This window comes from Macaca nemestrina, chromosome 11 (genome assembly GCF_043159975.1).
Source record: "Macaca nemestrina isolate mMacNem1 chromosome 11, mMacNem.hap1, whole genome shotgun sequence".
NCBI lineage: Eukaryota > Metazoa > Chordata > Mammalia > Primates > Cercopithecidae > Macaca > Macaca nemestrina.
Window position 1 is genome coordinate 86,948,789 of NC_092135.1, and position 25,695 is coordinate 86,974,483.

At 37.3% G+C, this 25,695-nt stretch overlaps 1 protein-coding gene across 4 annotated transcripts in view; it reads right to left on the reverse strand.

The window, feature by feature from the left end:
• Positions 1–16,485: 16,485 nt before the first annotated feature.
• The window catches only part of LOC105468235 (collagen type V alpha 2 chain), a 274,423-nt gene continuing 265,213 nt past the window's right edge, over positions 16,486–25,695 (reverse strand). For 3 of the 4 annotated variants that reach the window (XM_071073054.1, XM_071073052.1, XM_071073053.1), the window contains 4 exons: positions 23,588–23,879; positions 20,889–21,076; positions 18,873–19,112; positions 17,740–18,178 (listed from right to left, as the gene is read on the reverse strand). In XM_071073054.1, the coding sequence (XP_070929155.1) occupies positions 18,032–18,178; positions 18,873–19,112; positions 20,889–21,076; positions 23,588–23,879 (867 nt within the window). In that variant the 3' untranslated portion in view covers positions 17,740–18,031. Of the gene's footprint in view, positions 18,179–18,872; positions 19,113–20,888; positions 21,077–23,587; positions 23,880–25,695 lie in introns of all 4 variants that reach the window. The other variant, XM_011718336.2, reaches the window with a different exon arrangement.

Genomic DNA, 25,695 nt, shown 5'->3' on the forward strand with positions numbered 1-25,695 from the left:
TCCTGCTGATTTTTAGATCATATTTACTGGAACCCCCGTGGATCATACTGAACGCTGAGGGCATTCTGTCTGGAAGAATCAGTCCCTGGAAATGGTAACATAGTAAATCAAGGTGTCCCCAGAGTGGGAATAATAAGGGAGGAAGTGTTTGATAGTTGATCAGAAAGTAATTATAATATGGGTCTGGTGAAACACATTGATATTAAGAAAACTTGATAAGTACCACACGATCTCACTTCTATGTGGAATCTAAAAGAGTTGAATTTATTGATGTAGAATAGAATGGTGGTTACCAAGGGCTGAAGGTGGGGTGGGTTTGGGAGATTTTAATCTATGGATACATAATTACTGTAAGATAGAAGTAATAAGCTCAAGAGATCTATTGTAAAACATGGTGACCACATTTGAATATTGAATATTATATTCGATAATATAACAATGCTTTATAGTTTTGAAAATTGCTAAGAGAGTAAGTGTTCTCACCACAAGAAATGATGAGAACCTGAGGTACTGCCTATATATGTATATGTATCTCTGTCTCTCTACATATATATACACACATACATATATGTATACACACACACATATATATAACATATATATATAGAGAGAGAGAGAGAACTCAAATCAATAGTATGAATTAATAAACTAGATACTTGGAATTTTATTTTAGACCAAGAAAGATATCTGGAACACAATGTTCTGCCTCCTGTATTTGTAACTTAATATATCATGGAGAGTACATTATATATAGCTCTAACTTATTGTGTGTTATTGATCCCAATACTCAGTTTAATGAACACACTAGAGTTAAAATTACTTGTTTGCCTATCTGGTTATTTATTTGCTACCAAGCCTCTAAAGCCCTATCTCACTGTGGGGAAGTTACAGTTAAATAAGTCTTGGTTGAGGTTAGAGGCCATAGACAGTTGTTTTTCTAACCTCTCTTGAGTTAGGGTGTAGGCAAGTGGCCATGTGACCTGAGCTTGGCAAATTAGAGACACACATCTGAAGGTTTCAATCTGGGGATAGTTGTATTCATTTCATATTACTGCTATAGCAAGTTACCATAAATTTAGTGACTTAAAACCACACAGATTTATTGTCTTACATTTCTGAACATCAAAAGTCTAAACTGAGTCTTGCTGGACTAAAATCCAAGTGTCAAACAAGGTTGTCTTCCTTTCTAGAGACACTAGGGAGAAACTGTGTGTTCCTTTTTCCAGCTTCTAGAAGCTGCCCAGCTTCCTTGGTTCACGAGCCGCTTCCGACATCAAAGCCAGAAATATTTGGTCAAGTCTTTCTCATGTTGTCTCATTCTGACATTGACTCTTCTGTCTTCCTATTTCACTTATAAGGAACAAAATTTCTGCATTGAGCCCAATTGGATAATCCAAGACACTCTCCCCATTTCAAGGTCAGTTGGTAAGCAACCTTAATGCCTGCTGCAACCTTAATTGCTTCTTGCCTTGCCAAAAAAGGTAATACATTTACTGGTTCTGGGAATTAGGGTATGAACACATTTGAGGGAGCATTATTCCACCTACCAACAAGAGTGATGTAAAGAAGTAAAAAGAATTAAAAATCTAGTTTGGTGGTGATCACAGCTCCAGTTGGGGCAGCAACTGCCAGATATGAAAAGAAGCAAGGCCAACAGTGCCAGAAATGGCATCCAGTGTCTTGTGTTTATGATGGCTTTGCCAGGTTGCTTTTAGGGTATGATTTTGAAGATGGCTCTGAGTGTCAGCATTCACTTCATTTTTGTTGATTTTATGCACCTGGATTCTATAGCTTTCTCTGAATTCCTCTGAATTTCAGATAAAAATCCATAAATTACATTTTTACTTCAGTCAGCTAAAGCTGGTTTAGATTGTTTACAACTAAGAAGCCTGACTAGGCCAGCAATTGGTAACAGCAGGGCTGGCAGGAAGCAAAAATGCAAGCAAATGGAAAGACTCTGAGATCAAATGTTTGCACTAGCTAGGGGTAAAAATAGAAAATTCAGCTTGTATCCAGGCATGAGAATTTGGAAGTCCATGGAACTAGAATTAATCATTTATGATTACATGGAGTGATTTGCACTCTAAAGACAAGGCTTAAGGAGAGAAGTGGCCTCTACTACACAACAGTATGTTTGAATTTCATGAGAAATTGCAGGACTGCATGTGAATGTAGCTGCTGTGAATGGTGATGAACAGAAAGAGAATGACAAGTTCAAATCCCTAACTTCTTGATTTAAGACACAGAAGAAAATCTATGCCCTTTCCCTGACTATGCTAAAATAAAAGCATACCATCTTTCTGGAAAAGAAGATTTAAAAACTCATATTTTTGCCAAAGGTTTGAGATAATAAAAACCAAATACAAATCTTCATTGTGCAGATCACCAGATTTCAACATAAATCTAAATGGATTTTCCAGTTCTCGATTTGATTCCCTATATTTGGGAATAGCAAAACCCTGGAAATTTAAATGGGGTTTATGGAAGAATTATCTTGAAACATTCCAGTTTCACATTAAGTTTCTTTTTTTTTTTTTTTTTTTTTTTTTTTTTTTTTTTTTTTTGAGACGGAGTCTCGCTCTGTCGCCCAGGCTGGAGTGCAGTGGCCGGATCTCGGCTCACTGCAAGCTCCGCCTCCCGGGATCACGCCATTCTCCTGCCTCAGCCTCCCGAGTAGCTGGGACTACAGGCGCCCGCCACCACGCCCGGCTAATTTTTTTGCATTTTTAAGTAGAGACGGGGTTTCACTGTGTTAGCCAGGATGGTCTCGATCTCCTGACCTCATGATCCGCCCGTCTCGGCCTCCCAAAGTGCTGGGATTACAGGCTTGAGCCACAGCGCCCGGCATTCCTTGCCTGGTAATTGTTCCCCCATTCTTAAAATGCAAGATGACTACAAGAAAAAAGCCGGTTCTCTTCAGACCTCATTCTCACCACTGCTTATTGTCTCCAGATTTGTAACTAAAATCAGATCGTGGAATGCCTCTGGGGGTAGCAATTTAAAGATCAATCTCAGGAAGAGGTTTACACGTAAAAAGAATGGAAGGATTTAATTAATTTATTTTGTTTAAAATCTGAGAAATGTGTTTAGGAGTGGGTTTTGAGATACTAGACAAAAAAGAACTGTGAAATTTGGACAAAATGTATCAATACATCAATGTAACAAAGAGTTATGGGACCATTGTAATTATTAACATGGTTGCACTGAACTCAGGTCTCAGAGGTTGCCCAAACTGAATGAATTTGAGACATTACAAACTTTCTAACAGGTGGAGAATGTAATTCAACAACTTAAGAAGGTAGAAATATTGGAATGAATTTATCATATGTGACACAACCATTCACCTTCTGAGTATATTCTCAAGGTGGACCAGTAAGGTTTTGAGAAACACGTGGTGGGCTGCATGCCAGCACCTTTGAAAAATCTCCTTGTGTGTCTGAGGTCTAAAGATGGAAGCAGAAGAAAAATCTGTCTGAAATAGGCTTCTTGATTCCATGGAGATGACAGGATCCGAGCTTGCAGAGGACAAATGGCAACTCTAGACTACCAGAAACAAAGTGAGAATAATATTGTACAAGATAGCAGGACTGTCATGGTAGAAAAAAATATAATGGCATAATTCAGAAGTAATGTTGTCTGTGGCTGATTGATAATGAGAATGATGAGCTGTCTGGGACAGTCATACTTACAGCTTTTATAAACAATAATGACAAATATATTTAGTTCAGGTAAAAGAGAACTCAGATCAGCAACCACACAGAAATTGAATTCCTCAATTCCCAGACTATAAGATGGTTAATAAACCTAGTCTCCTGTTCAGTGGTTTGGAAGAAATCTCTGCCAATAGAATCACAACTGATAAGCACTTACAGGGCCAAGCATTGTTCTAGTCACTTTAAACTTATTAATTTGTGTATTACCCACTTTATTTCAATGAAGTACTAGTATTTTCATTTAACCTCCCCCCAAAAAAATGAAAAGAAAGAAAATGAGGCACAAGAGATTAAGTAAGTTGTCCCAAGTCCCCTAACTAATAAGAGAGAGGGCTTAGATTTTAACCCAAACATTTTGGCTTTAGAGCTAATACTCTAAGGCATGACACTAAACAGTCTAAAATATTTACTATGTTCTTTCTCCAAAAGAAACCTAAGTTAACATTTTTGTGGTACACTGAGGAAAGGTCAAATGCATGACTTTGGGGGAACTATGGAAGAGTAATGATAAATTATTACCAGTTACTACAGATTCATAATGCCACTCTAAAACTTGAATTGGGATTTTGATAACTCACTTCCAGGGTGGTCATAGCTAATTCGGGTACCATAATTCAGGTAGGCATACATTTACCTTATTTAGTAAATCACTTAGTCACAAGATGTTTACTGAGCATCTAATGTGTACCATGTATGGACATTATACCTTATCCTAAGTGAATTTCCTCCCTTTTCTAGGCCATACCTTCTCTATCTTCATTATCTTCCTCTACCTAGTCATTACAGTACCATCAGTCACTCTACTATCTCTCCTTGACAATCTTATCTATTTCCATAATGCTAGTCATCAATTAAATTAAAAATAATTCACAAATTGACTTCTGCCTTTGTGGAACTAAAGCCCCATATATTCTATGGACTAATTGAAATTCCCATCAAAGTTTTGAATATATTTAATGAAGCAAGTAATATAAAGCTTTTAAAGAGATCATTCCAGGAAGAGAGAAGAGCAATATCATGAGGAGAGGAATGTTCTGGATATGTTCAAGGAAAAACAAAGGGAATATGGTTGGGACAAAGTGAGCATCTGGGGGAGGAGTATAAGAGAAAGCCATAGAAAAAGAGAAAGAGACAAATCATGTGGAGTCCTATAAGAAGCGTGACCATAGGTGCAGCTTTGCCTGGGAAAGTAACAGTTTATGCCTATGTTTTCAATGTCTAATAAGATTTAGTATTGTAGAACTCAGAAATATCCTGATCTGATGACATTATATGGTCACCCTAATTTTATCTGGCCACTGAGGATATTGGCTGTTGCCTCAGTTAGATGAGAAGCCACCATGATAATGGATGACACCATCTGGCTTGCAGTTTTAGAGTATTTCCATGACTGCTGTTTTGAGATGACTGTGTGTTAAGAGCAGAAACCATGAGAACAGTCATGAGTGCATTGCAATATTCTAAGCCAAGGATGACAGTCGTCTCCACCTGGGCAGTAATAGTAGAAATGATGAAAAGTAGTCATGTTCTGGATACATTTTGAATACAGAGCCAACAGGAACTGCTGACAATTCGGATATGTGGTTTAAGAGAAAGAGAGGTATCAAGCATGAATCCAAGGCTTTTGGTCCAAGTAGCTGGAATAATAGAGCTGTAACTAAGATGGGGGAGACTAAAGTAAAAAATTTGAGGAACCCAGTACTTTGAAGCTAGGCATGTTACATTTTGGATTGTTATCACTCTTCTAACCAGACTTGCTGGAAATCAGAGGAGAGGTCCAGGCTAGAGAAACAAATTTAAGAGTTTTAGCATATGGCTTTTACATCCTTAGAAGTAGAAGAGATCAGGCCAGGTGTGGTGGATTACACCTATAATCCCAGCACTTTGGGAGGCCAAGGCAAGAGGATCACCTGAGGTCAGGACTTCGAGACCAGTTTGACCAACATGGTGAAACCTCACTTCTACTAAAAGTACAAAAAAGTAGCCACAGTGGCATGCGCCTGTAATCCCAGCTACTCGGGAGGCTGAGGCGAGGGAATCACTTGAACCCAGGAGGCGGAGGTTGCAGTGAGCTGAAATTATGCCATTGCATCCAGCTTGGGCAACAAGAATGAAACTCCATCTCAGAAAAAAAAAAAAAAAAAAGAAAAAAAAAAAGAAGAAGAAGTAGAGGAGATCATGAAATAATGGAGTGTAGAAAGAAGAAAATATGAAAGCCTGGGATACTTTAATATTACAAATTGGAGAAATGAAGAGGAAGCAACAAAGGAGACAAGGTCACTAAGAAAGCTTGATACAATATTGGTGAAAACATTCTATATAACATGGCATACTTGAAAGATCTCCCCAAATCTCCATATTCTCTAGTCTGCCCCATTGAAGGTTTTCAGAAATCTTGCAAATAATCACCTCTTGAGTCAATGCTGTAAACAAAAAGGCTATCATCTATGGCTAATATTTTTTATTAAACAAGTTTTTCTCTGATATTTTGCTCATCCTTTTTCTCCTTATTGCTTTAATCTTCCTCAAAAATACCTTTACCTTTAAAACTCCTGAAGGCTTTCACTAAAACGCATTGAATTACTTTGCATTTTTGGACCATATCTGCTATGGTATTTATTAATAGAAGCCAGGTTGCCCTTTGAGGTCCATAAAATTTAGAAATAGGAGTTATGATATTTCTAAATCACATAGAAATATGTGTGATTGTGTAAGAGAAATCACACCAGTTTAGTGATTGTGTGAGAGAAATGATATACTTTCTATTATCTTGAAAATGAGATACCCCATAATGGAGTAGGAAACGAAGCAAAAGTTAAGCTTTGGTTGAGTTCCCTGAAAACAGACTCTAAGGCAGCTAATGATGAGCAGAAGATTTACTGGGGAGTCATCTTGGGAGATACATCTGTAAGGAAATGAGAAATGTAGGTTTAGACAGAGGGGGAAGCTGACCCCATGCAATTGACGAAGGTTTCAGAGGACTCTACAGGAAATTCTGGAACTGAGATGGCCCTTCAGAGTTGCTATAATTCACAGTAAGAGGGATGGGTCTTTGTATTCCTGAATCAGACAGTCATTGACTGTGGGCTGAAATTTGGAAGGGGTGGAGGTTATATTTGGTAAAGCAGTGTTCATGACTGGGGGTAATTCTGTGTGACAGACACTGCTGTGAAACCTCAGTAACAACTATTTTCAGTGGCTGCTATCAGCTGCTATCAATGTTTTGGCTTTGAAAAGGGCATACATGTGGATTACCAAATTATAAGCTCATCCTATATGTTCGGTACTCTTCTAAACACTATAGGGAAATATATCACATGATATTCCCTCTTTAGGTGTGTGTTGTCTAGGGTAGATAGGTTGAACCCATATGAAGTGGCACAAAAGCATTCAAGACAAGCAATTAAGTGCTAAATTGTGCTGGGCTAACTAAAAAAGATATAGATAATAGGTGAGAAAAAATAATTGGCCAATGATAATTATATTTTCAGGACCGTCTTCTTTAAAAAGATAAAATGTATTGTGCAATAAAAAAGAGTGTTATTTGAGTAAATCCTGGTGAAAGGGAAAACCACTTTGGACTAATAAACAAAAGAAGAGAACAAATAGAAGAATGATTATCCTGCATCCATAGCACAGTGAAGGACCTAGGCTACCTAAATACATTCATTTTAATTCAGCCACAGTATTGAGCAATTATTGAATGCAAGACTCAGAACCAAGTGCCCAAGAGGATTCAAGCAGAATAAAAGATCATAAAATTTAGTAGAAGTATGATGACACAAGCATGTCACAAGACTTAACATAATAATTTGAATTAGAGAAATACAAGACACTAGTGATGGCAGTGGCTGTCGCCATCATGCAGGCTGCAGCAGGGAGGCACAGGGAGGCATGGCTGGGGCTGCACACTCCATGGAGCTGGTGGGAGCCCTACTGCTTCTGAGTTGGTACGGGAGCTCTCCAGGTGCCACTGCAGCTGCCCAAACTGCAGCTGCAGATCCAGGCCTCCCACTGTGTGGAGCAGGCAGGAGCCCTGCCTTCCTGAGTGGGGATATAGCCACCAAAGCTGTGGCTGTGGATCCCTGCCTCCCTGTGCCCTTGGAGGGGGCAGGAGCTTCTACGTGCAGCTATAGCTGCTCTCCGAGGCCCAGGACCTGGGCATCTCTGTAGCCTGCATCCTTGAGGGCCTGGGAAGTTCCCCCTTGCACATCCCCGCAGGCTTCGGGGTGTCTGCTCTGGCTGTTTGGCATCTCTCCTCTGCTGCCCCAGCTCTGATCTCGCCCCCGGTTGCAGCTGAGCCCTCAGGTCATGAATAACAGCGGGACACAGAGTCCTGGGCAGAAGTTGATGGGTCCCTAGTAAGGCCCCACCTTCAGGCTAGAGAGGGCCTAAAGGTTAGGGGCCAGGCTGCCAGTCCCATGGACTGGAGTGGGGACTCGTGATGCCTCTCCCGGGTCACCCATGGCCACCCATGACCAATTGGCAGGCACTTCCTCCCCTCTGAGGTCCATAAAAGCCCTGGGCTCAGCCAGAGAGGGCAGATGGAGAGGACAGAGAGACAACAGGACAACCAACTGCAGAGAGGAACTACCCTCTCTGCTGAGAACTTCAGAGACCTGCAGAGGCATCTGAATGATCTGCAGAGAGGAGCTACCCTCTCCAGGGCTTCTTCTCTGCAGAGAACTGAACACTCCACAGATGACTTGCCTGTGGAGAGGAGCTACCCACTGTGGGTCTCATCTGAGCTGTTGTAACACTCAATAAAGCTCATCTTCATCTTGTTCACACTTCACTTGTCTGTGTACCTCGTTCTTCCTGGATGCAGAACAAGAACTCAGGCTGAACGAGGCACCGTGGCCACAGAGGTTTCCAGTCAGAAAACTGACAGCCCAAAGATCCTATAATATGAGAATGGCACAAGGAATGAATAGTCATGTCCATTTGGAGGCTCTCAAGACAGGTTACATAAAGCAGGTGACATGTGGGGCCAACTTTAAATAATGTAATGTTTTTCAGGTAGCAAGAGAAAGGAAGACCACAGAGAATACTGTAAGGAAAGAGGTGCAGAGTTAGGAGGCATACTTGGCAATTTAAATTATCCCAGTTTCAGACAGAGCATGGGTTTCAAGCAGTGGTGGTGTGAGAGATGAGGCTGGAAATACAGTCTAGACATGAGGCCTTAGAATAGCAAGGTGATGAGTTTTTATTTTGTCTGCTTCTCAATCTAGAGTCATAAAAAGGTTTAAATATTGGAAGGCTGTTGCTTGAGGAGAGCACAAAATCAAGGGAAACATGGGAAGCCATGGTCAGATTTACAGGCAATGAAGAGACACCCGTTGTGGGAAGAAGGAGGCAGATTGGATCTCCATTTTAGGAAAGATGAGGATGAGACAAAACAATTTTAGCCGGGAACCAGAACACCCTTTCTTCAAAGACGAGACTGAAGAAAGAGTCATAGAATGTAGACATACTTGCTGGGAAAATTCGGTTAAGGAGGGAAATGGGGTCAGGAGGAGGGAAATGGGGTCAGGCTGAAGGAGAATATCAAAAGTTAGGCAAGAGACGTTTCCATTTAATAAGGACTGAGTGGAAATTTACACAACTTCGGCCTTCCTCGCAGCTTTCTACGTGGCAGTTAAACGTGGCAGTGATTCATTTGGAAGGGTGGTTGAACATGATAAAATGTGTGACTGATTGGAGAATACTAGGTCAGAGGCAGCTAAGTCTATTTGGAAATTATCCTTCTGCAGATGGTGGATGAAATCATCTGGCTCCAGAATGAAATCATCAAGGACCAAACTTCCAAAGGAAAGGGGAAAAGAACAGCATGGTGTGTACGTGGTGAGAAGGAGGATGTGGAGGAAACATCACCAAGGGTCTGATTGGGGATACTGTAGCTTTTAATCGTTTTTAAAAAGGAGGGTTCAATTTTGAGGGCTGAGGTTGTGATTAATTCAGGGCTATGAGGAGAGAGAGGAAACTGAACAGAAGGAGGGATTCATTAGTGCTATTGATAAAAATGGTTTGGGACCGATTTTCAAATTTTGTCTTGAATTTAAACCACCTGGAGACTGTCCTCAGCCAAGTCAGCAAAAGCACAGCTTTGAAAGAGGTGATCACTTTCTGTGAGAACCCAACAAAGCACAGCATTATGCAAGGAAACATGTCAAATGTCTCTGGGAGGGGCTTGTACTTTAGCTTCCTTTGAGTCTTTAGGGCTAAAATTCTGACTACAGATGTTTTCAATTTATGTTGCTTTTTTTTTTCTCATTAAATTGGCTAACAAGTGTGACCATTCTGTATCTCCAGCCGCCTTTCATTATAGGATCTATCTTGTAACAGTTTCAACTGCTGGGAAAATTGTTCACATTACGATTACAGTTCTACATTTCTCTATTTATTACCACTTGAATCTACATTTGTACTTCACATACATGCAGACCAATTTTCTGCTATATCAATGGCATTTAACCATAACTGCTTATATGCATATGCTTTTGGTATGCACTCTTTAAAATGAGGTGAATCATATTCTTTGATTACAAATAAATGCATCTGTGAGGCCAAGGCGGGACGATCACTTGAGGCCGGGAGTTTGAGATCAGCCTGGCCAACATAGTGAAATCCCGTCTCTACTAAAAATACAACAATTAGCTGGGCATGATGGTGCACACCTGTAATCCCAACTACTCAGGAGGCTGACGCAGGAGACTTACTTGAACTCAGGAGCCAGAGGTGGCAGTGAGCCAAGATCACACCACTGCTGTTTAACCTGGGCAACAGAGCAAGACTCTGTCTCAAAAGAAGATACAGAAATGACCAAGAAACATATGAAAAAATGCTCACCATCACTAATGATTAAAGAAATGCAGTTAAGACCACAATGCAATACCATCTAACTCATGCAATAAAGGCCATAATCAAAAAATCAAAAAATAATAGATGTTGGCATGGACACAGTGAACAGGAACACTTCTACACTGCTGGAGGGAATGTAAACTAGTACAACCACTGTGGAATACAGTGTGGAGATTCCTTAAAGGACTAAAAGTAGAATTACCATTTGATTCAGCAATTCCACTACTTGGTATCTACCTAGAGGGAAAGAAGTCATTACACCAAAAAGATACTTGCATGAGCACGTTTATAGCAGCACAACTTGCAATTGCAAAAATGTGGAACCAACCCAAATGCCCATCAATCAAGACAGTTTCTTTATCCACCTGTATATGTGTGTGTATATACGTATATACATATGTATATACGTATATACACGCACACATATATATGATGGAATACTACTCAGCCGTAAAAAGGAACGAATTAATGGCATTTGCAGCAATGTGGATGAGTTGGAGACTATTGTTCTAAGTGAAGTAACTCATGAATGGAAAACCAAAACATTGTATGTTCTTACTCATAAGTGGGAGCTAAGCTATGAGGATGCAAAGGCATAGCAATGACACAGTGGACTTTGGGGAATCAGGGGGAAAGGGTGGAAAGGGAGTGAACTATTAAAGACTACAAATTGGGTGCAGTGTATACTGCTTGGGTGATGGGTACACCAAAATCTCAGCAATCACCACTAAAGAACTTACTCATGTAACAAAACACCATCTGTTCCCCAATAAACTATGAAAATAAAAATTTTTTTAAAAAAAGAAAATCAAAATAAATGCAATCTTCAGGGAATTTTTTATCCTGTAAGATAGTCACATAATATGAATTAAATATCATTTGAAGTTTTTGTTGATAGCATCAAAATAAAATCCAGCAGAGAATTATGAGCAAATTTTTATAGGATTTTGCTAAATTTTTACAGTTTTCTCTCTAGAGCTCCTTATTATGTCTCACTCATGCTTTTGTCCAGTTCAATTTTCAAATATAATTTTCATTTTCTTTCACATTTCATTCTGTTGGTTTTATTGAGTTTAGTCATTAAAGTATAAAAATGAGAATAAGAGATGCATTAGAGCATTAGACATGGCTTCAAGCTCTCTTTTCTGACTTCACAGTTACCTCTGACATCCAAGGTTTAGAATTCTATGACTAAAAAGTAATATTCATGTAATACATATTCCTCCTTCACTCTTTTCCTTTTGAACATCTGCATTCTTCAGTGGTCTGTTTCGGGCTCACTAGTCTCCACTTTTGTGAGTGATTGCACTTACATTGAAATCTCAAACAACTACTGGATGTGATGGCTCACCTATCTTTATGTATAACCCTGACTGTCTCCAGCTAGATGCTCCATGGACATAGAACACATGTCCTCAGCCTGCCCACTTTGCTAGTCCCCATCTCAGTACATGCCAGCACCTTCCTTCCAGCTTCCTAAGCCAGAAACTTGGAAATAATCTTAAAATCTTGGTTCCTCACCCTCACTCTTTCATCAGATTGCATTGATGCTTTTTAAATATTTCTCAAATCCATCTCTCTCCATGTGCAGTGACATGAACTGCTCTTTCCTGCTTTTCTTATACATTGTTCAACTAATCTTTCTCTTTTCAGTCTTACTGCCATTAAAAATTCTTCCTTCAGTATTGCTGCCAAGGTGATCTTTTTAACATGCAAATCACAATGTGTCTTACTTGCCAAAACACTTCAATATATTGCAGTGAAACTTGTATTGGTATTTTGGGTGGTTCAGATTTTGTTCTAAGGGATTGGCCTACATACAAGAATTTCAACATCCTTGGCCCATCTACAAAATCCCTATAATATTCCCCAGTCTTTATTATAACCACTAACACCCTACTCACGCATTTCCAAGGGCACTCTAGAGGGTATGGTTACACACCCAGCTAAGAACCACAGATACTTTCCTTAAAACACCTTCAAAATAATTTTCAATCTCTTTATTTCTACATACAAGTCCCTTTACGATACCTCTTCCTGCTCCTCTAACTTCATCTCCCACCAACCCCTTGTATGCAATCTATTACAGAAACTGCCCACCAGGGGCTCCCCAGGCAAGGCCATGACTTTTAAGAACTCCATGTCTTGATCTATGTTGTTCTTTGTGTCTTACCTTCTTTCATTGTTCAAGACACTATCTTTAACCCTCAAGACTCATTAAGAAAGAGTGTATTCCAGCTACTCTTCCTTGCTTCCTCTCCTCTCCAAATTCCAGCCTAGCTTAGATGGCTAGGTCCCATGCTTCCCATATACATACCTAATTAATGTTAGTTATCACCATGTATTTATTCAGCTTAGTTGGTATGTTGGTCCGTTTTACCCACTAAATGGTATAAGCAGCATATAAAGCATGGAATGATTTCCTGTACCATGTGCTGGGTAATAATTTTACATTCCAAAGCAAAAATACCAGTATCTGACATGAAATCCACATGAAAAGCATGTACCCACAATAGATTCTTAGTCTGTTGCGTAAATAATCTGGCACCATTGTGAAATTGTTTTTGTCATGTTAATTTTTAAGTTCTATTCTATCTTATATCTATACTTATTATTTACATTTGTGGAGTGTTTTTTCTCTTTTGTTATTTTTTGTTTTACAAATAATGTTTCAATTTACTTGTCATCAGGTAAAATCAACAGCCCCAGAGGACATCCTAGTGTGTACTACTCTATCCTCAACCTCTGGCTCACTTTTGGGCCTACTACCTTCTCACATTTATAGGAACTGTGAATAAACCAATTAGAGAAAATGACTTTAACTATTCTTTCCACATTCCACGGGAAAAAACAGACAAAAAATATATGTGAGTGTTTTTCTGTGTCTTCTTTGACACTTAATACTGTCAGGTATTTTCATGTTTGTCAAATTCTGATAAAATTCTGTATCTTATTGTTTCTGTTGCATTTTTATTTCTAATGATATTAAATATCTTCCACATTTATTAGTTTTTATATTGTGGCTTTTGTAAATTACCTGTATAGGACTATGCATAGTTTGGAGGATTTTACAGAAACTGCATTAAACCATTTCTGTAATATATATTACATAAATGTTCCCAACTGGAACATGCTTTGAAGCATACTATTGAGATTTTTATAATATAGTATTTTTTTTTTAATGGTAGGAGCTCACTGTCTTGCAAGGGCTAGCCTTGAACTCCTGGATTCAAGTGATCGTCCCACCTCAGACTACTGAATAGGTGGAACTACAAGTGAGCAGCATTGTGCCTGGTTATAATACAGATTTAAGATGTATTTTAGAATCTGATTTCTCATCATTTTATTATTCATATATTTGTTTTCTACAGATTTAAGATGTATTTTAGAATCTGATCTTTCATCATTTCATTATTTACATATTTGTTTTCATCTCCATCCCAGGATTATTAAGCTACTCAATAATTTTTATGCAAATATATTTAGAGGTTTTCAAAATTGAATTAGTTCATTTGGGAACTGTTTTGGTATAAGAATTAAAGAAAGAAACATGCTTTCAAATGATAAATAGTTACAAATTTACTTTAATAGTATTTACTGAATAAACAGGAATTAATTTTTTTCTATATTAATTCTAATATAGGTACATAGATTCACTTCTAAATATTTTTTGTTCCCTATGACCGGTAGCTTTTTATTATTTTTAAATATTTCCTTGGGCCAGGGTCCACCTTTATTCACCATTTCTGTTTTGGAGAGGATCTTTTTTTATCACTTTTCTTGCAAATTTTTCATTCCAATAACTTTTAGAACAGTTTTGTCATGTTTTCAGTTTTTATGATCTTATAGGGATTTTCAGTGGGAGCATTTATTAATTTAGGAAAAAATTACATTTTTCAAATATTGAGCTTCCCTATGTTAAGGTAGGTTTAGCCCTAATTTTATTTTACATGTCTCAGTCAAGTGTTATGGATTTTTTTCAATCGAGTTCTGCAAATTTCTTGTCATGTTTAGGTATATGTTGTATGTTGCTATTGTTATTGGATAATAATCCTTTATTCAGTTGTGTTTCTGTCCAGTAGTACTAATAGAAACAGTAACATAATATAATGGTAATAACGATGTATGCTTCACACTAGTATATAAATGATTACTCTCTGAATGTATTTTTCCAGTTACACATAGTATACAATATTTCATCATTCAATGAATGTATGTTGAACATGCACAAATACTAAGAAAATTTTTGGATCCTGTGTAAACAGTACATGCCTTTGTAACAAATAGAATTAATAGAAAAGACTGACACCTACCAAATAATCACACCCTTTATAAAACATTCTAATTTGTGCTATAAATATAAATATTTATAAGAAGAAATACAGTGTGCCAAGAAAATTGAATGGGGACTATCTTACCTGGGTTGTGGTAAGGAGTGAGGAGCCTAGTAAAGATTTTGTGAGGATGAGGCATTGAGAAGAGTTCTGAAAAGTAAGTACAAGTAAACTGGGCAAAAAGAATACACATGCAAATGGTTTTCAGTAGGACAGGAAAGAAGCTTTTAGAAAATGGACAAAATCCCACGTGAGTGAAGCACAGAGAAAGGAAGATAGTGGTGTACGGAAGCCTGGGAAGAAGGCAGGAGTCAGGTCATGCCAGTACCTCATAGTTTGAAGATGTTTGTCTCTATCCTAGAAGCTACCACTGAAGCTTTTTATAATAAGATGAGCGCATGTGTGTTGTAGCTAGGGTGGCTGGGGGGGAGTGAGAGGTGACATATTCAGATTTTTACTTCAAATTGATTTCTCTGGCTGTAGTGAGAAGAATGGATCAGAAGAGGGCAAGAGTGGATGCCTGGAAACCTGTCGGAGGCTATTGAAAAAGCTCAGGCGAGACATAATAATTATGTGGACAAGGATAGCAGCAGTGTAGATCAAGAGAAGGATAGGACCTTAGGGAATATTTAGGGGGCAGAATTGGAAATATTTAACAAGGACGGGACTTGCGTGATCTGAGAGAGAGAGAGAGAGGTGACAAAAATGACTCTCAGGTTTCTGGCCTGCCTAAATGGATGGATAATGAGGCTATTGTCTTTTTTTTTTTTTCTGTTAATTCTGAGAATTTTTATTTGTATTTTTAAATAAATCAACAATAAATGTATGCCACCATCCTCCCCAAATGTAGATTATTTCACTTTTTATAGTGTAGAATTTGAGGTGTCTATGGGACATGAAAGTAAAGAAATCCACTGACAGATCAAATATATAGGCAAGAAATCTGAGAGCCTTGGAATGGTCTGGGCACGCTTTTATTGGTAGCATTCCCAAAATCCAAATAAGAAATGTTATTTCTGTAGTTGGAAATTGTTAGTGTTTGTGACTTAATAGTATTACCACATATTTCTGATGCATCTATGTGAACTTATATAATCTGTACAGTTTGGACTTGAAGGAAGTCAAGGAAGACTCACACATGTTTTTAGGCATATAAATACTCAAATTTAAGATATACAGGTCAAAATATAACCAGTTTGGGGGAAAATGATGTTGTAAACTAAATATTGAAAATAAAACAAAACAATTAGGCTAAATTCATATGTGATACACTTTGAGACATATGTCTTATTATTACAGTTTATTCAGTCATGAAAAATCTATTGCTTGCCCTTTTTATCAATAATACTACTCTGACATTTTTAAGGGCAGAGGCAGTGATAATTGGTGTCATGTTGCCTTTGTGGGTAATGTTGTAGATAGATTTTCATTTATAAGCCAGTACATATATGATGGAAGGTATTTGTTGTATCTTTTAAACAAATGGCAAACAAAGTATACCACCACATCTCCTTTTCACTATTGGAAATGAAACAGATCTAATACGGTCAAAGGAATTCCACAAAACAAAAACCACGGACATGACAAAAGCGTGCATTTAATTGGATGCTTTGCAGAGATACATGACCAAAGTTGTATGCATGGCTTGTCTTTTGGGAGGGTCCCAGTTATTTATTTTAAAAGAAAAAAATTAAAATAGAGCCAACAAGTGCAATTAAGAAAAAAAAAAGTCTTGAGACACAAGGGGACCTACATGTTCTGGTCTAAGAAGCGTGCGAGTAACACAAAGCATTCCAGATACAGTATGACAGAGGAACAGTGAACAAGCATTGGAATAATGCTCTTTCTTTCAGAAACGGGAAGTCTAACAGTTATGTTTTCACAATGGTAGTGATTAAACCATCTTTATTTTTAAAGAATTTTATAGGAAGAATTTTAGCACCATCATTAAAGGAAAAATAATAATACCTTTTTAGCCCTGCCTATCTCCAGTCTTGAAATAATAACAGAAGCATAGCACCTTTCAGTATCTAAAATATAAACAAGAATAGTAAGTCCATCCCAGCTTCTAGAGATGAGGTAGCTCATGCTAAGAAATGTTGGGTCATTTTTCCTATGAAAGTTCAAAGGCCAAATGGTCTAATTCCGATCATCACATTTGATTAGAGTCAGCTCCACAACTGTTTCTAGATCTTTTTCTTCATTATAGGCTTCAGGATGATGAGATTGTACATGTGGAAGAGTCTCAACTTACAGTCCTTGGACATATGTTTGTAAAGTTCTATATGTCAATTATTTTGCATTCAATATCTTCTTAAATAAGAGAGTGTAAATTTATTAAATGGTATATACTAGTGTAACTTCTATCCATATTGATAGATTGAGTCAAGAGGAGAAAGATATCTTTAAATTTGAATGAGAAAGATGTCTAAACTTATAGTCTTTTACAAACATTTAAGAAGTTGAAGTAAATTCACTTTGTTCTCCAAAATGCCACTGAATATATACTATCAAAAAATTCTATTTAAGACAGTGAGAAACTGTTTTTTTTTTTTTTTAAGATTCTCCTAAAAGAGTTACACAATATCAAGACATGCATGTAGGTCTCAATCACAAGTTAAACATTTTAAACTCATTTTTAATTGACAATCTTGGAATGAGAGGTCACAAAAGGGCACTAATTTCTATTTTTCAACTGCAGCCAAGCAAAATAAACATGTGTTGTGGCTCTGTATACCCCACTCTTTAAGCTACCTGCCAGGAAGAAGAATTTCCTCATAAATACTAAGCAACTTTTTCATTACACTGAAATAAACTGAAGAAAACGGAGATTTATTTATTCAATCAGTTTACTTTCTGCAAAGGTGGTCATTGTCATTGGTCATCTTAAACCTAAACTGTTGTATTGAAAAATATTTAAAATCAATTAAAACTTGAGGATTGTAAGTAAAATAAATATTCTGAAGGATAAGGAGGCCAGGCACTTAAGACCATATATACAATGCTGATGCAGGATCAGCCACTACTTCAAGAGTCTCAGGATCAACTTCAAACAGTCAGAGTTCTTGTGAATGGCGGTGGTCATTGATGGTGGTGCTCATTGTCAATGTATCTTGGCTTACTTTACACAAAACAAACTGGCCCAATTTCAATGCCGAATTCCTGGTCTGTGCCGCCAACATCCACAGGGGCAAGATCTATGATGGGCAAGCGTGCCACATTCTGTGTTCTATATTCAAAGACAGTCTTGCCCACATTTCCATTTCGCTTCTGAAATTAAATGGTGCAATGGGTTAAACGTACATACAATTTTTTCCAAGTATGTTACACAGCAACCTTCCCAGACAACTTTTATAATGTAAAGGCAATGATTTTTAGAGTACTCCTTAAAAAAAAAATGAAAACATAAAGTGAGATATTAGTGTACTTATGTAACAGAATTTCTTTCATGCTTTAAGTAAATTTTCTTTGTTCTTCTGCAGCTTCCCAAATGGTCACTAGCAACATAAATTATGAAAGCTTTTTTTGTTTTTCACAAATGAAACTATAATTCACCATTCAGTATTATTTTTGTTTTATATCTCAATATGCAAGTGGGGAGACTTACAAATTGGTGAAAAACTAAAGTATCTTGGATTGATTACGCATTTTAGAAATAAGGCATTTTAAGCATGGGACTGAGATTCAGTAAGTTAAATAACTTGGAAAAGAACCAAAGAAAGTCTGTAGAAGAACTGGATCAGATCTTAGGGATCCAGTTCTTTCTTTACTATAAGGATTCGAACCTCTATCACGCTTCATGTGCTAACACACACTCAAGTTTACCCTAAGGAATGACTATAAACTGCTATTATGCTCATACACAAGGTAAAATTGCCCCCAGTTCTAGTGCCGTAATAGTATTTTTAACAAAAATAATTTTTTTTTTCCTCAACCAGACCAATGTAGATCAAAAAGTACTTACAGAGCAAGTGTCTTGAAGAACGATATACCGGAATCTAATATTTCCCTCTGCTTTGATATCTAAGTCATTTGCCCCTTTCAGAACCACAGCTTTTTTGAGGTTCTTAGCTTGATCATCCATGTATCCTACACTGTTTTTACAGATGTAAGTAATGTTCTGGGAGGCTTCTTTTGACAAAAGGCGCAAGAAAGTCATCTGAGTAATGGCTGTATTAGGTGACTCGTGGTCTCCATAAGCAAACTAGAAAAACAAAGAGTCTTTGTCATACACAAGACTGAAGCGTTTCATAATGCCTTACACATGTATAGATAAATATATAAATTGATTTCAGATAAATCAATTTTGAAGAGTATTACTTTAATTATTGTCATAAAGCAAGCCATTCTACCTGTACATCTAAACATATCTTAAAATGTCTATGAATACTCAAAAGAACCTCTGTCCTTACTAACCCAAAGGGTAATGAAACCAATAATAACAATAATTCATCAGAACAAGCATAAGTATTTTTAAATCTGCTTCAATCATGTATCAAAAATAACTCATTATTTTTATTGCTAATTATAATAAAAATTAGGAATTAACTAGTAGTATAAAATCTTTTTACCCCAACTATTACATAACTGTAGGAAATACATATGAAAAGTTTTCCATGAGCTAACAAAATAAATAATCAAAAAATTTTTTCTAAAGACTCTTTCCTACTCACCTTCTACTTTGAGCTTTGGTTTCAGCACTCCCATTTGAGGGTTTTATTTTACATATTGTATTAGCTAAATTACATTTCAACTATTTATATTTAAAATTTAAAATTTTGTGCTCATTAAATAATGATAGATACTAGCTTATCTTGTATACACCCATAATGTTCTCATATAATGTTTATTCTGAACGTGATTTCTAGGAAAAGGTCAGAAGCAGAAGTGAGAAGAAAATTTCAATCAGGCTGCCATAAAGAAATGCAATATGAAATATTCACATTGCAATAGGCAGTGGCAAGGCCAGAGAGTTTCTGAATACCAGACCATGACAGAAACAGGGTAGACTGGGAGTCAGAAAAATATCAATAGACTTCATAACATTACAAAGATGCCTTAAGTTTAAATAATATTAAAAATTTTACAAAATGATTCAATTATTTAAACATTATTATAGCAGTTATCTAATATTAATTTACCGTCTATCCCATAGTATAAGACCCTAAACTAAGAATTTTATATCCACATGGAAACTATAAGATAAACATTATCACCCTTACTTTAAGCTAGCAAAACTGAGTCTCCAAAAAGTTCGGTGACTTTATAAGGCCCCAAAGTCAGTACCAGATCCTGGTGAGGTAACCAGGTCTCCTGAAGCCGAATATACAGAAATCACTGTTTATCAACTGTGGCAAGATCCCTTCTAGTACACTCCACAGTCCATGTCACATACATTAGAGGAATTTACAGTAAAAATAATTACTTTTCTATATTTCATCAATGAGAAAATTTTTAATTCAAAAATTTTTTTTTTTTTTTTTTTTTTTTGAGACGGAGTCTTGCTCTGTGCCCCAGGCTGGAGTGCAGTAGCGCGATCTCCGCTCACTGCAAGCTCCGCCCCCCTGGGTTCACGCCATTCTCCTGCCTCAGCCTCCCGAGTAGCTGGGACTACAGGCACCGCCACCTCACCCGGCTAATTTTCTTGTATTTTTAGTAGAGACGGGTTTCACCGTGTTAGCCAGGATGGTCTCAATCTCCTGACCTCCTGATCCGCCCGTCTCGGCCTCCCAAAGTGCTGGGATTACAGGCTTGAGCCACCGCGCCCGGCCTAATTCAAAATTTTTGTTAACTTGACTCATAGCAAAACCTTGTTTATGCAATGGTATTACAATTGTAACTAATGAGAATATATCACTTCAAAATAAACATGGCAAAATAAGCCTGGTTAAAAAAAATAGCAAAGTCCTAAATAAATCAAAAATATGTAATAAGTAGTAAAAAGTAAAGAATACAATTTTAAGTAAGCATATTAAATTACCTGAGACCCTCTGTTCATATCAAGACCATACCAAACAGGCTTATTGTCAGGAGATTTACTGGCCCACCAGGTTTTACGTGGTACACTGGATGGGTTTGCTGAAATACATGTTTCTCCTGTTTCCATGTTGCAGTAAACTTTGATTGCATCTTCAACAGAGCCTTGGTTAGGATCAATCCAGTATTCACCTATTTTTCAAAATAGAAATTTTACTAAATAAAGACAATCTCAATCACGATTATAAGTTTCCAAAAAAATTAACAGAGGGTTTGAAAATATATACTCACTGATTAAGGATTATTTTAAACAAGAGCACCCCTTAAGAAAAAAGTAACTGTTATGCATTGGGGGCCTTTCTACATTCCAGTCGCTATTGTAAGGCGCTTTACCAAACCATGCACTTAAGGCTCAAAACATCCATGTGAAGAAGTATCATTACTCCCACTTTACAGATGAGAAAACAATACTGAAAAGAGACAATCTACACAGTAAGTGGCTTTGCCAAAATAGATGTGTTCCCAATATTTTAAAGCAAATTAGAATTAGAGTGTAATAAAATAATCTAAATAATGTAATACAATAATGTAAAATAATGTAACATCAAAACCATGAGTCAAGTGAATAAATGAGTTGAATTACAATTAGAATGCTATGAATCATTTCATTGGCTCTTTTTAAAATTAATTTTCTCATATATAAGAGATTCTTAAAACAGGAAATACCAAGGCAGTGCTTGGTGGTAGGCATACAGTCAAATACACAATTTAATATGCATTTGCATATATGGATGTGTGTATATATACATATTTGTGTGTATATTATATAAATAGTATGTGAGAATTGCACTTTAAATGAAATGAAAGTGCCAGAATGTAATATACAGAGTTATAAAATTGCCCTTTCTTCGATGATAATAATTTTAGCTATTCCTGTCAATGTCATTTCAAAGTTAACTTAAATTCTTAAGCACTTTGTAGCTCATTTGTCTACTGTGACTTAGGATCCCTCTTCTCTAGGTCGTATTGGATTGATTAAAATGACAGAATAAGGTAAACTTTAAGCCTGGTACATGCAACTAGGGCAGAACAACTATTTGATTCCAAAATGTCTTGGAACCTCATAATAATATAATACCACCAGCAGATATTCCAGAAGTATGACTCACAGAACATTAAACTACATGAAAGGAATTACATATTTAAATAAATTTGGGAAATATATGCTTGATGATCCAACAATATGTTAACATTAAGACACTGACAGGTCATGTAAGTAAATAAACATTTTGAACAATACTTAACCAATTATTTTCCACATTTCCACGAAATGCTTTTACTCCACAAAAATATCAATATTTTAAGATTTCCGGATGGAAATGGAACTACCATCATGAGACTGGATTATTAATAGGATATATCATCTATTATAGTACTTTTTTAAAAAAAAAGTTAACTTTTATTTTAGATACAAGGGGTACCTGTACAGATTTGTTACATGGGAATATTGTACGATGCGGAGGTTTGGGGTTCAGATCCTATCACCCAGGTAGTGAACATAGTATCCAATAGGTAATTTCTCAACCCTTGCTCCCATCCACACTCTCCCCACTGCAGTGGCCTGCAGTGTTTATGGTGTCATATTTATGTCCATGTGTGCTCATTAGCTCTTACTTATAAATGAGAACATGCGATATTTGGCTTTCTGTTCCTGCATTAATTTGCTTTGGATTATGGTTTCCCACTGCATTCATGTTGCTGCAAAGGACGTGATTTCATTCTTTTTTATGGCCACATAATGTTCCATCATATGTATATACCACATTTCCTTGATCGAATCTACCACTGATGGGCATCTGTGTCAATTTCATGTCTTTGCTATTGTGAATAGCACAGTGATGAATATACGAATTCATAGGTCGTTTTGATAGAATGATTTATTTTCCTTTGGTATAAACCCAGTAACAAGATTGTTAGGTCAAATGGCAGCTCTGCTTTAAGTTCTTTGAGAACTCTCCAGACTGCTTTCCACAGTGGCTGAACTAATTTACATTCCCACCAATAAGTGTATAAGCATTCCCCTTTATCCAAAGCCTTGTCAGCATCTGTTGTTTGGTGACCTTTTTTTTTTTTTTTTTTTTTTTTGAGACAGAGTCTCGCTCTCTCGTTCAGGCAGTGGCACGATCTCGACTCACTGCAAGCTCCGCCTCGCGGGTTCACGCTATTCTCCTGCCTCAGTCTCCCGAGTAGTTGGGACTACAGGCATCCGCCACCACGCCCGGCTAATTTTTTACATTTTTACTAGAGACGGGGTTTCACCGTGTTAGCAAGGATGGTCTCCATCTCCTGACCTTGTGATCCGCACGCCTGGGACTCCCAAAGAGCTGGGATTACAGGCGTGAGCCACTGCGCCCAGCCTGTTTTGTGACTTTTTAATGACAGCCATTCTGACTCATGCGAGATGGTATCTCATTGTGACTTTCATTTTCATTTATCCGATAATTAGTGATGCTGCGCATTTTTTTTCATGTTTTCACAAAATTGACTGTTTCCACCATTAAATTATAAGCTCCATGATATGTTTACTATTTTTATCTCAAATCTATCACTAAGTAGAAAGTCAGTAACACATTTTGGAATGCAGTTGAGAATAAAACAAACAGAAACAATGGGTTTTGCTCAAATGGGCTGCTGTCTACTCACCACTCTGCTTTGCGGAATGGCAAAGCTTTAGGTCATCACATGTGCGGGCTGGGTGCTTTTTCGAGCCATCGGGGCTGCGCATGGTTTCAATCTGACTACTGAGTGACTTCAGGGTAGCATGAACCCCTGGGTCCGTTTTGTTTTTGTCATCAGGCGCCGCCTGGTCTTCAGTAAACTCAGGAAGTGGATCTGACATGCTCTCATCATAGTGCCCCATGATATCCCCAAGAGCAGCTGTAAGGTGGCCAGGAGGACCCGGAGGGCCAGGTGGGCCAGGCTCACCAGGAGGGCCCTAATCAAAAAGAAATTGGAAAGACATTTAACACATTGTTTTGGTTTTACTTAACTGGTAGAACTTGGTGCATAGGGAGTTCCAATGAGACACTCCAATTTGACAGTAAAGGGAGATCTATGACTTGTGCCCTTTTGTAACTAGATGCGGGTGGTCTAACAGGCTGTAACATTCAAGGATGAGAAATGATGCCTAACCATTTTTCAGGCAACATATCTTCAAGTCAGCATCCAAGATAAAGAAAGATCAAAGTGCAAAATATTTGCTTAGGTGTTTACCTTGAAGATACAACATATTTTCTGTTAATAGCATGGAGATAAGTGTGTTCATTTGCAAACTATTTTGGTCAAGGTACAACCAACATGTTTTAAAAGTATTTTTGGACAGAAGCTGAACAAAGGATGCAGGGGAATAGTGGCTGCTGGTGCTATAAGATCACATGTCAATAACAAGAAAATACCCACAAGAAACACCCACAAGAGAATTATACTCCTACTTCTAAAGGAGAGGGAGAGACACACCGGAAGTCCTTTTATGTGCATTAATTACTATACAGATAAAAATTATCTGCTTAAGCAAAATTGAAGAAATAGTCTTGGCTTTTAGAGACAGGGTCTTGCTACTATGTTGCCCAGGTTGGATTCAAACTACTGGGCTCAAGCAATCCTCCTGCCTTCACCTCCTGAATAGCTAGAATTACAGGTATGTGCCAGGGTGCCCAGTTTTCCTTAGCCTTTTAAATCACATAAATAAGGAGCCCACCTGCCTTTTTTTTTTTTTTTTTTTTTTTTTTTTGCCAAATAAGATACACTGAAATGAGAGGGAGATAAGCACAAAAAGTGGCAGAGACTACGAAATGGATCCTCTCTATTAATTCCCTTCTGCACTTCCCCAAGGAAGAACTCAGCAACTTGAAAGAATCAGGTGACAACCTGAAGAGACACATAGCCCACATCTCATATAGAGAGTAAGATCTGGGAGCAAGAACTCTCCAGAAGGCTGGAGTTCTACCATTGGCTCTGCCACTTGTTATATGGCTCCAGACAAGTTGCTTTCACCTTCAGTGCCAATGTTTCCTCACTCTCAAAGGGCTGTTACATAATCTTTTTTTCTTTCTGTCTCTAAGGTCATATATTGAGTCCATGCAGTCCTTTATACTAATTTCAGGAGAAAAGACTTTTTTGATATATATCAAGGACCACTGAATCACAAAATAAAGTCAATCAACAGCCACATAAGCCAAAGGTATTCCAATTCTCTAGCTGTTTCCCATTCAGAGTTAGAGAAACAAATGAATAGAAAACATTTCTCTTGTCCATAGGAAATATAAGACTATTTGATCCACATAAGAAATAAATATCCAGCTTAACAGTATTGCTATGAAGGGCAAAGGAAAAGTAAGGAAGAGAAGGTTAAGAAGACCAACAAGGAAGAAACACCAGAGAGAGAAGCATAAGCTCATATACAAACATGCACATGAGTACACTTGTGCATGGAAGATGTATGAAGATGTTTTCCAGACTGAGAAGCAAGAATCTAACTAACACAGTATACAGCTTTGTATCATCCTCAAGTCAACACTACTGAAACTTTTTAACAAAAAGTTTTAATCGAAGTCCTCCCTGAATGTTGTTTTCAATGGAGAAAAACTTCAATTTCATACTCTTCATTGTCCAGCATTTTTATGGCGTTTTCATGAAGTAATAACTATACTTCACAGACATTTAAAATATTGCCCTTGAGAGCAAATCAACATTTTCATCACTTTAATTATAAATACAATTATAACTTGTTCTTTGCTCTTATTAGTATCACA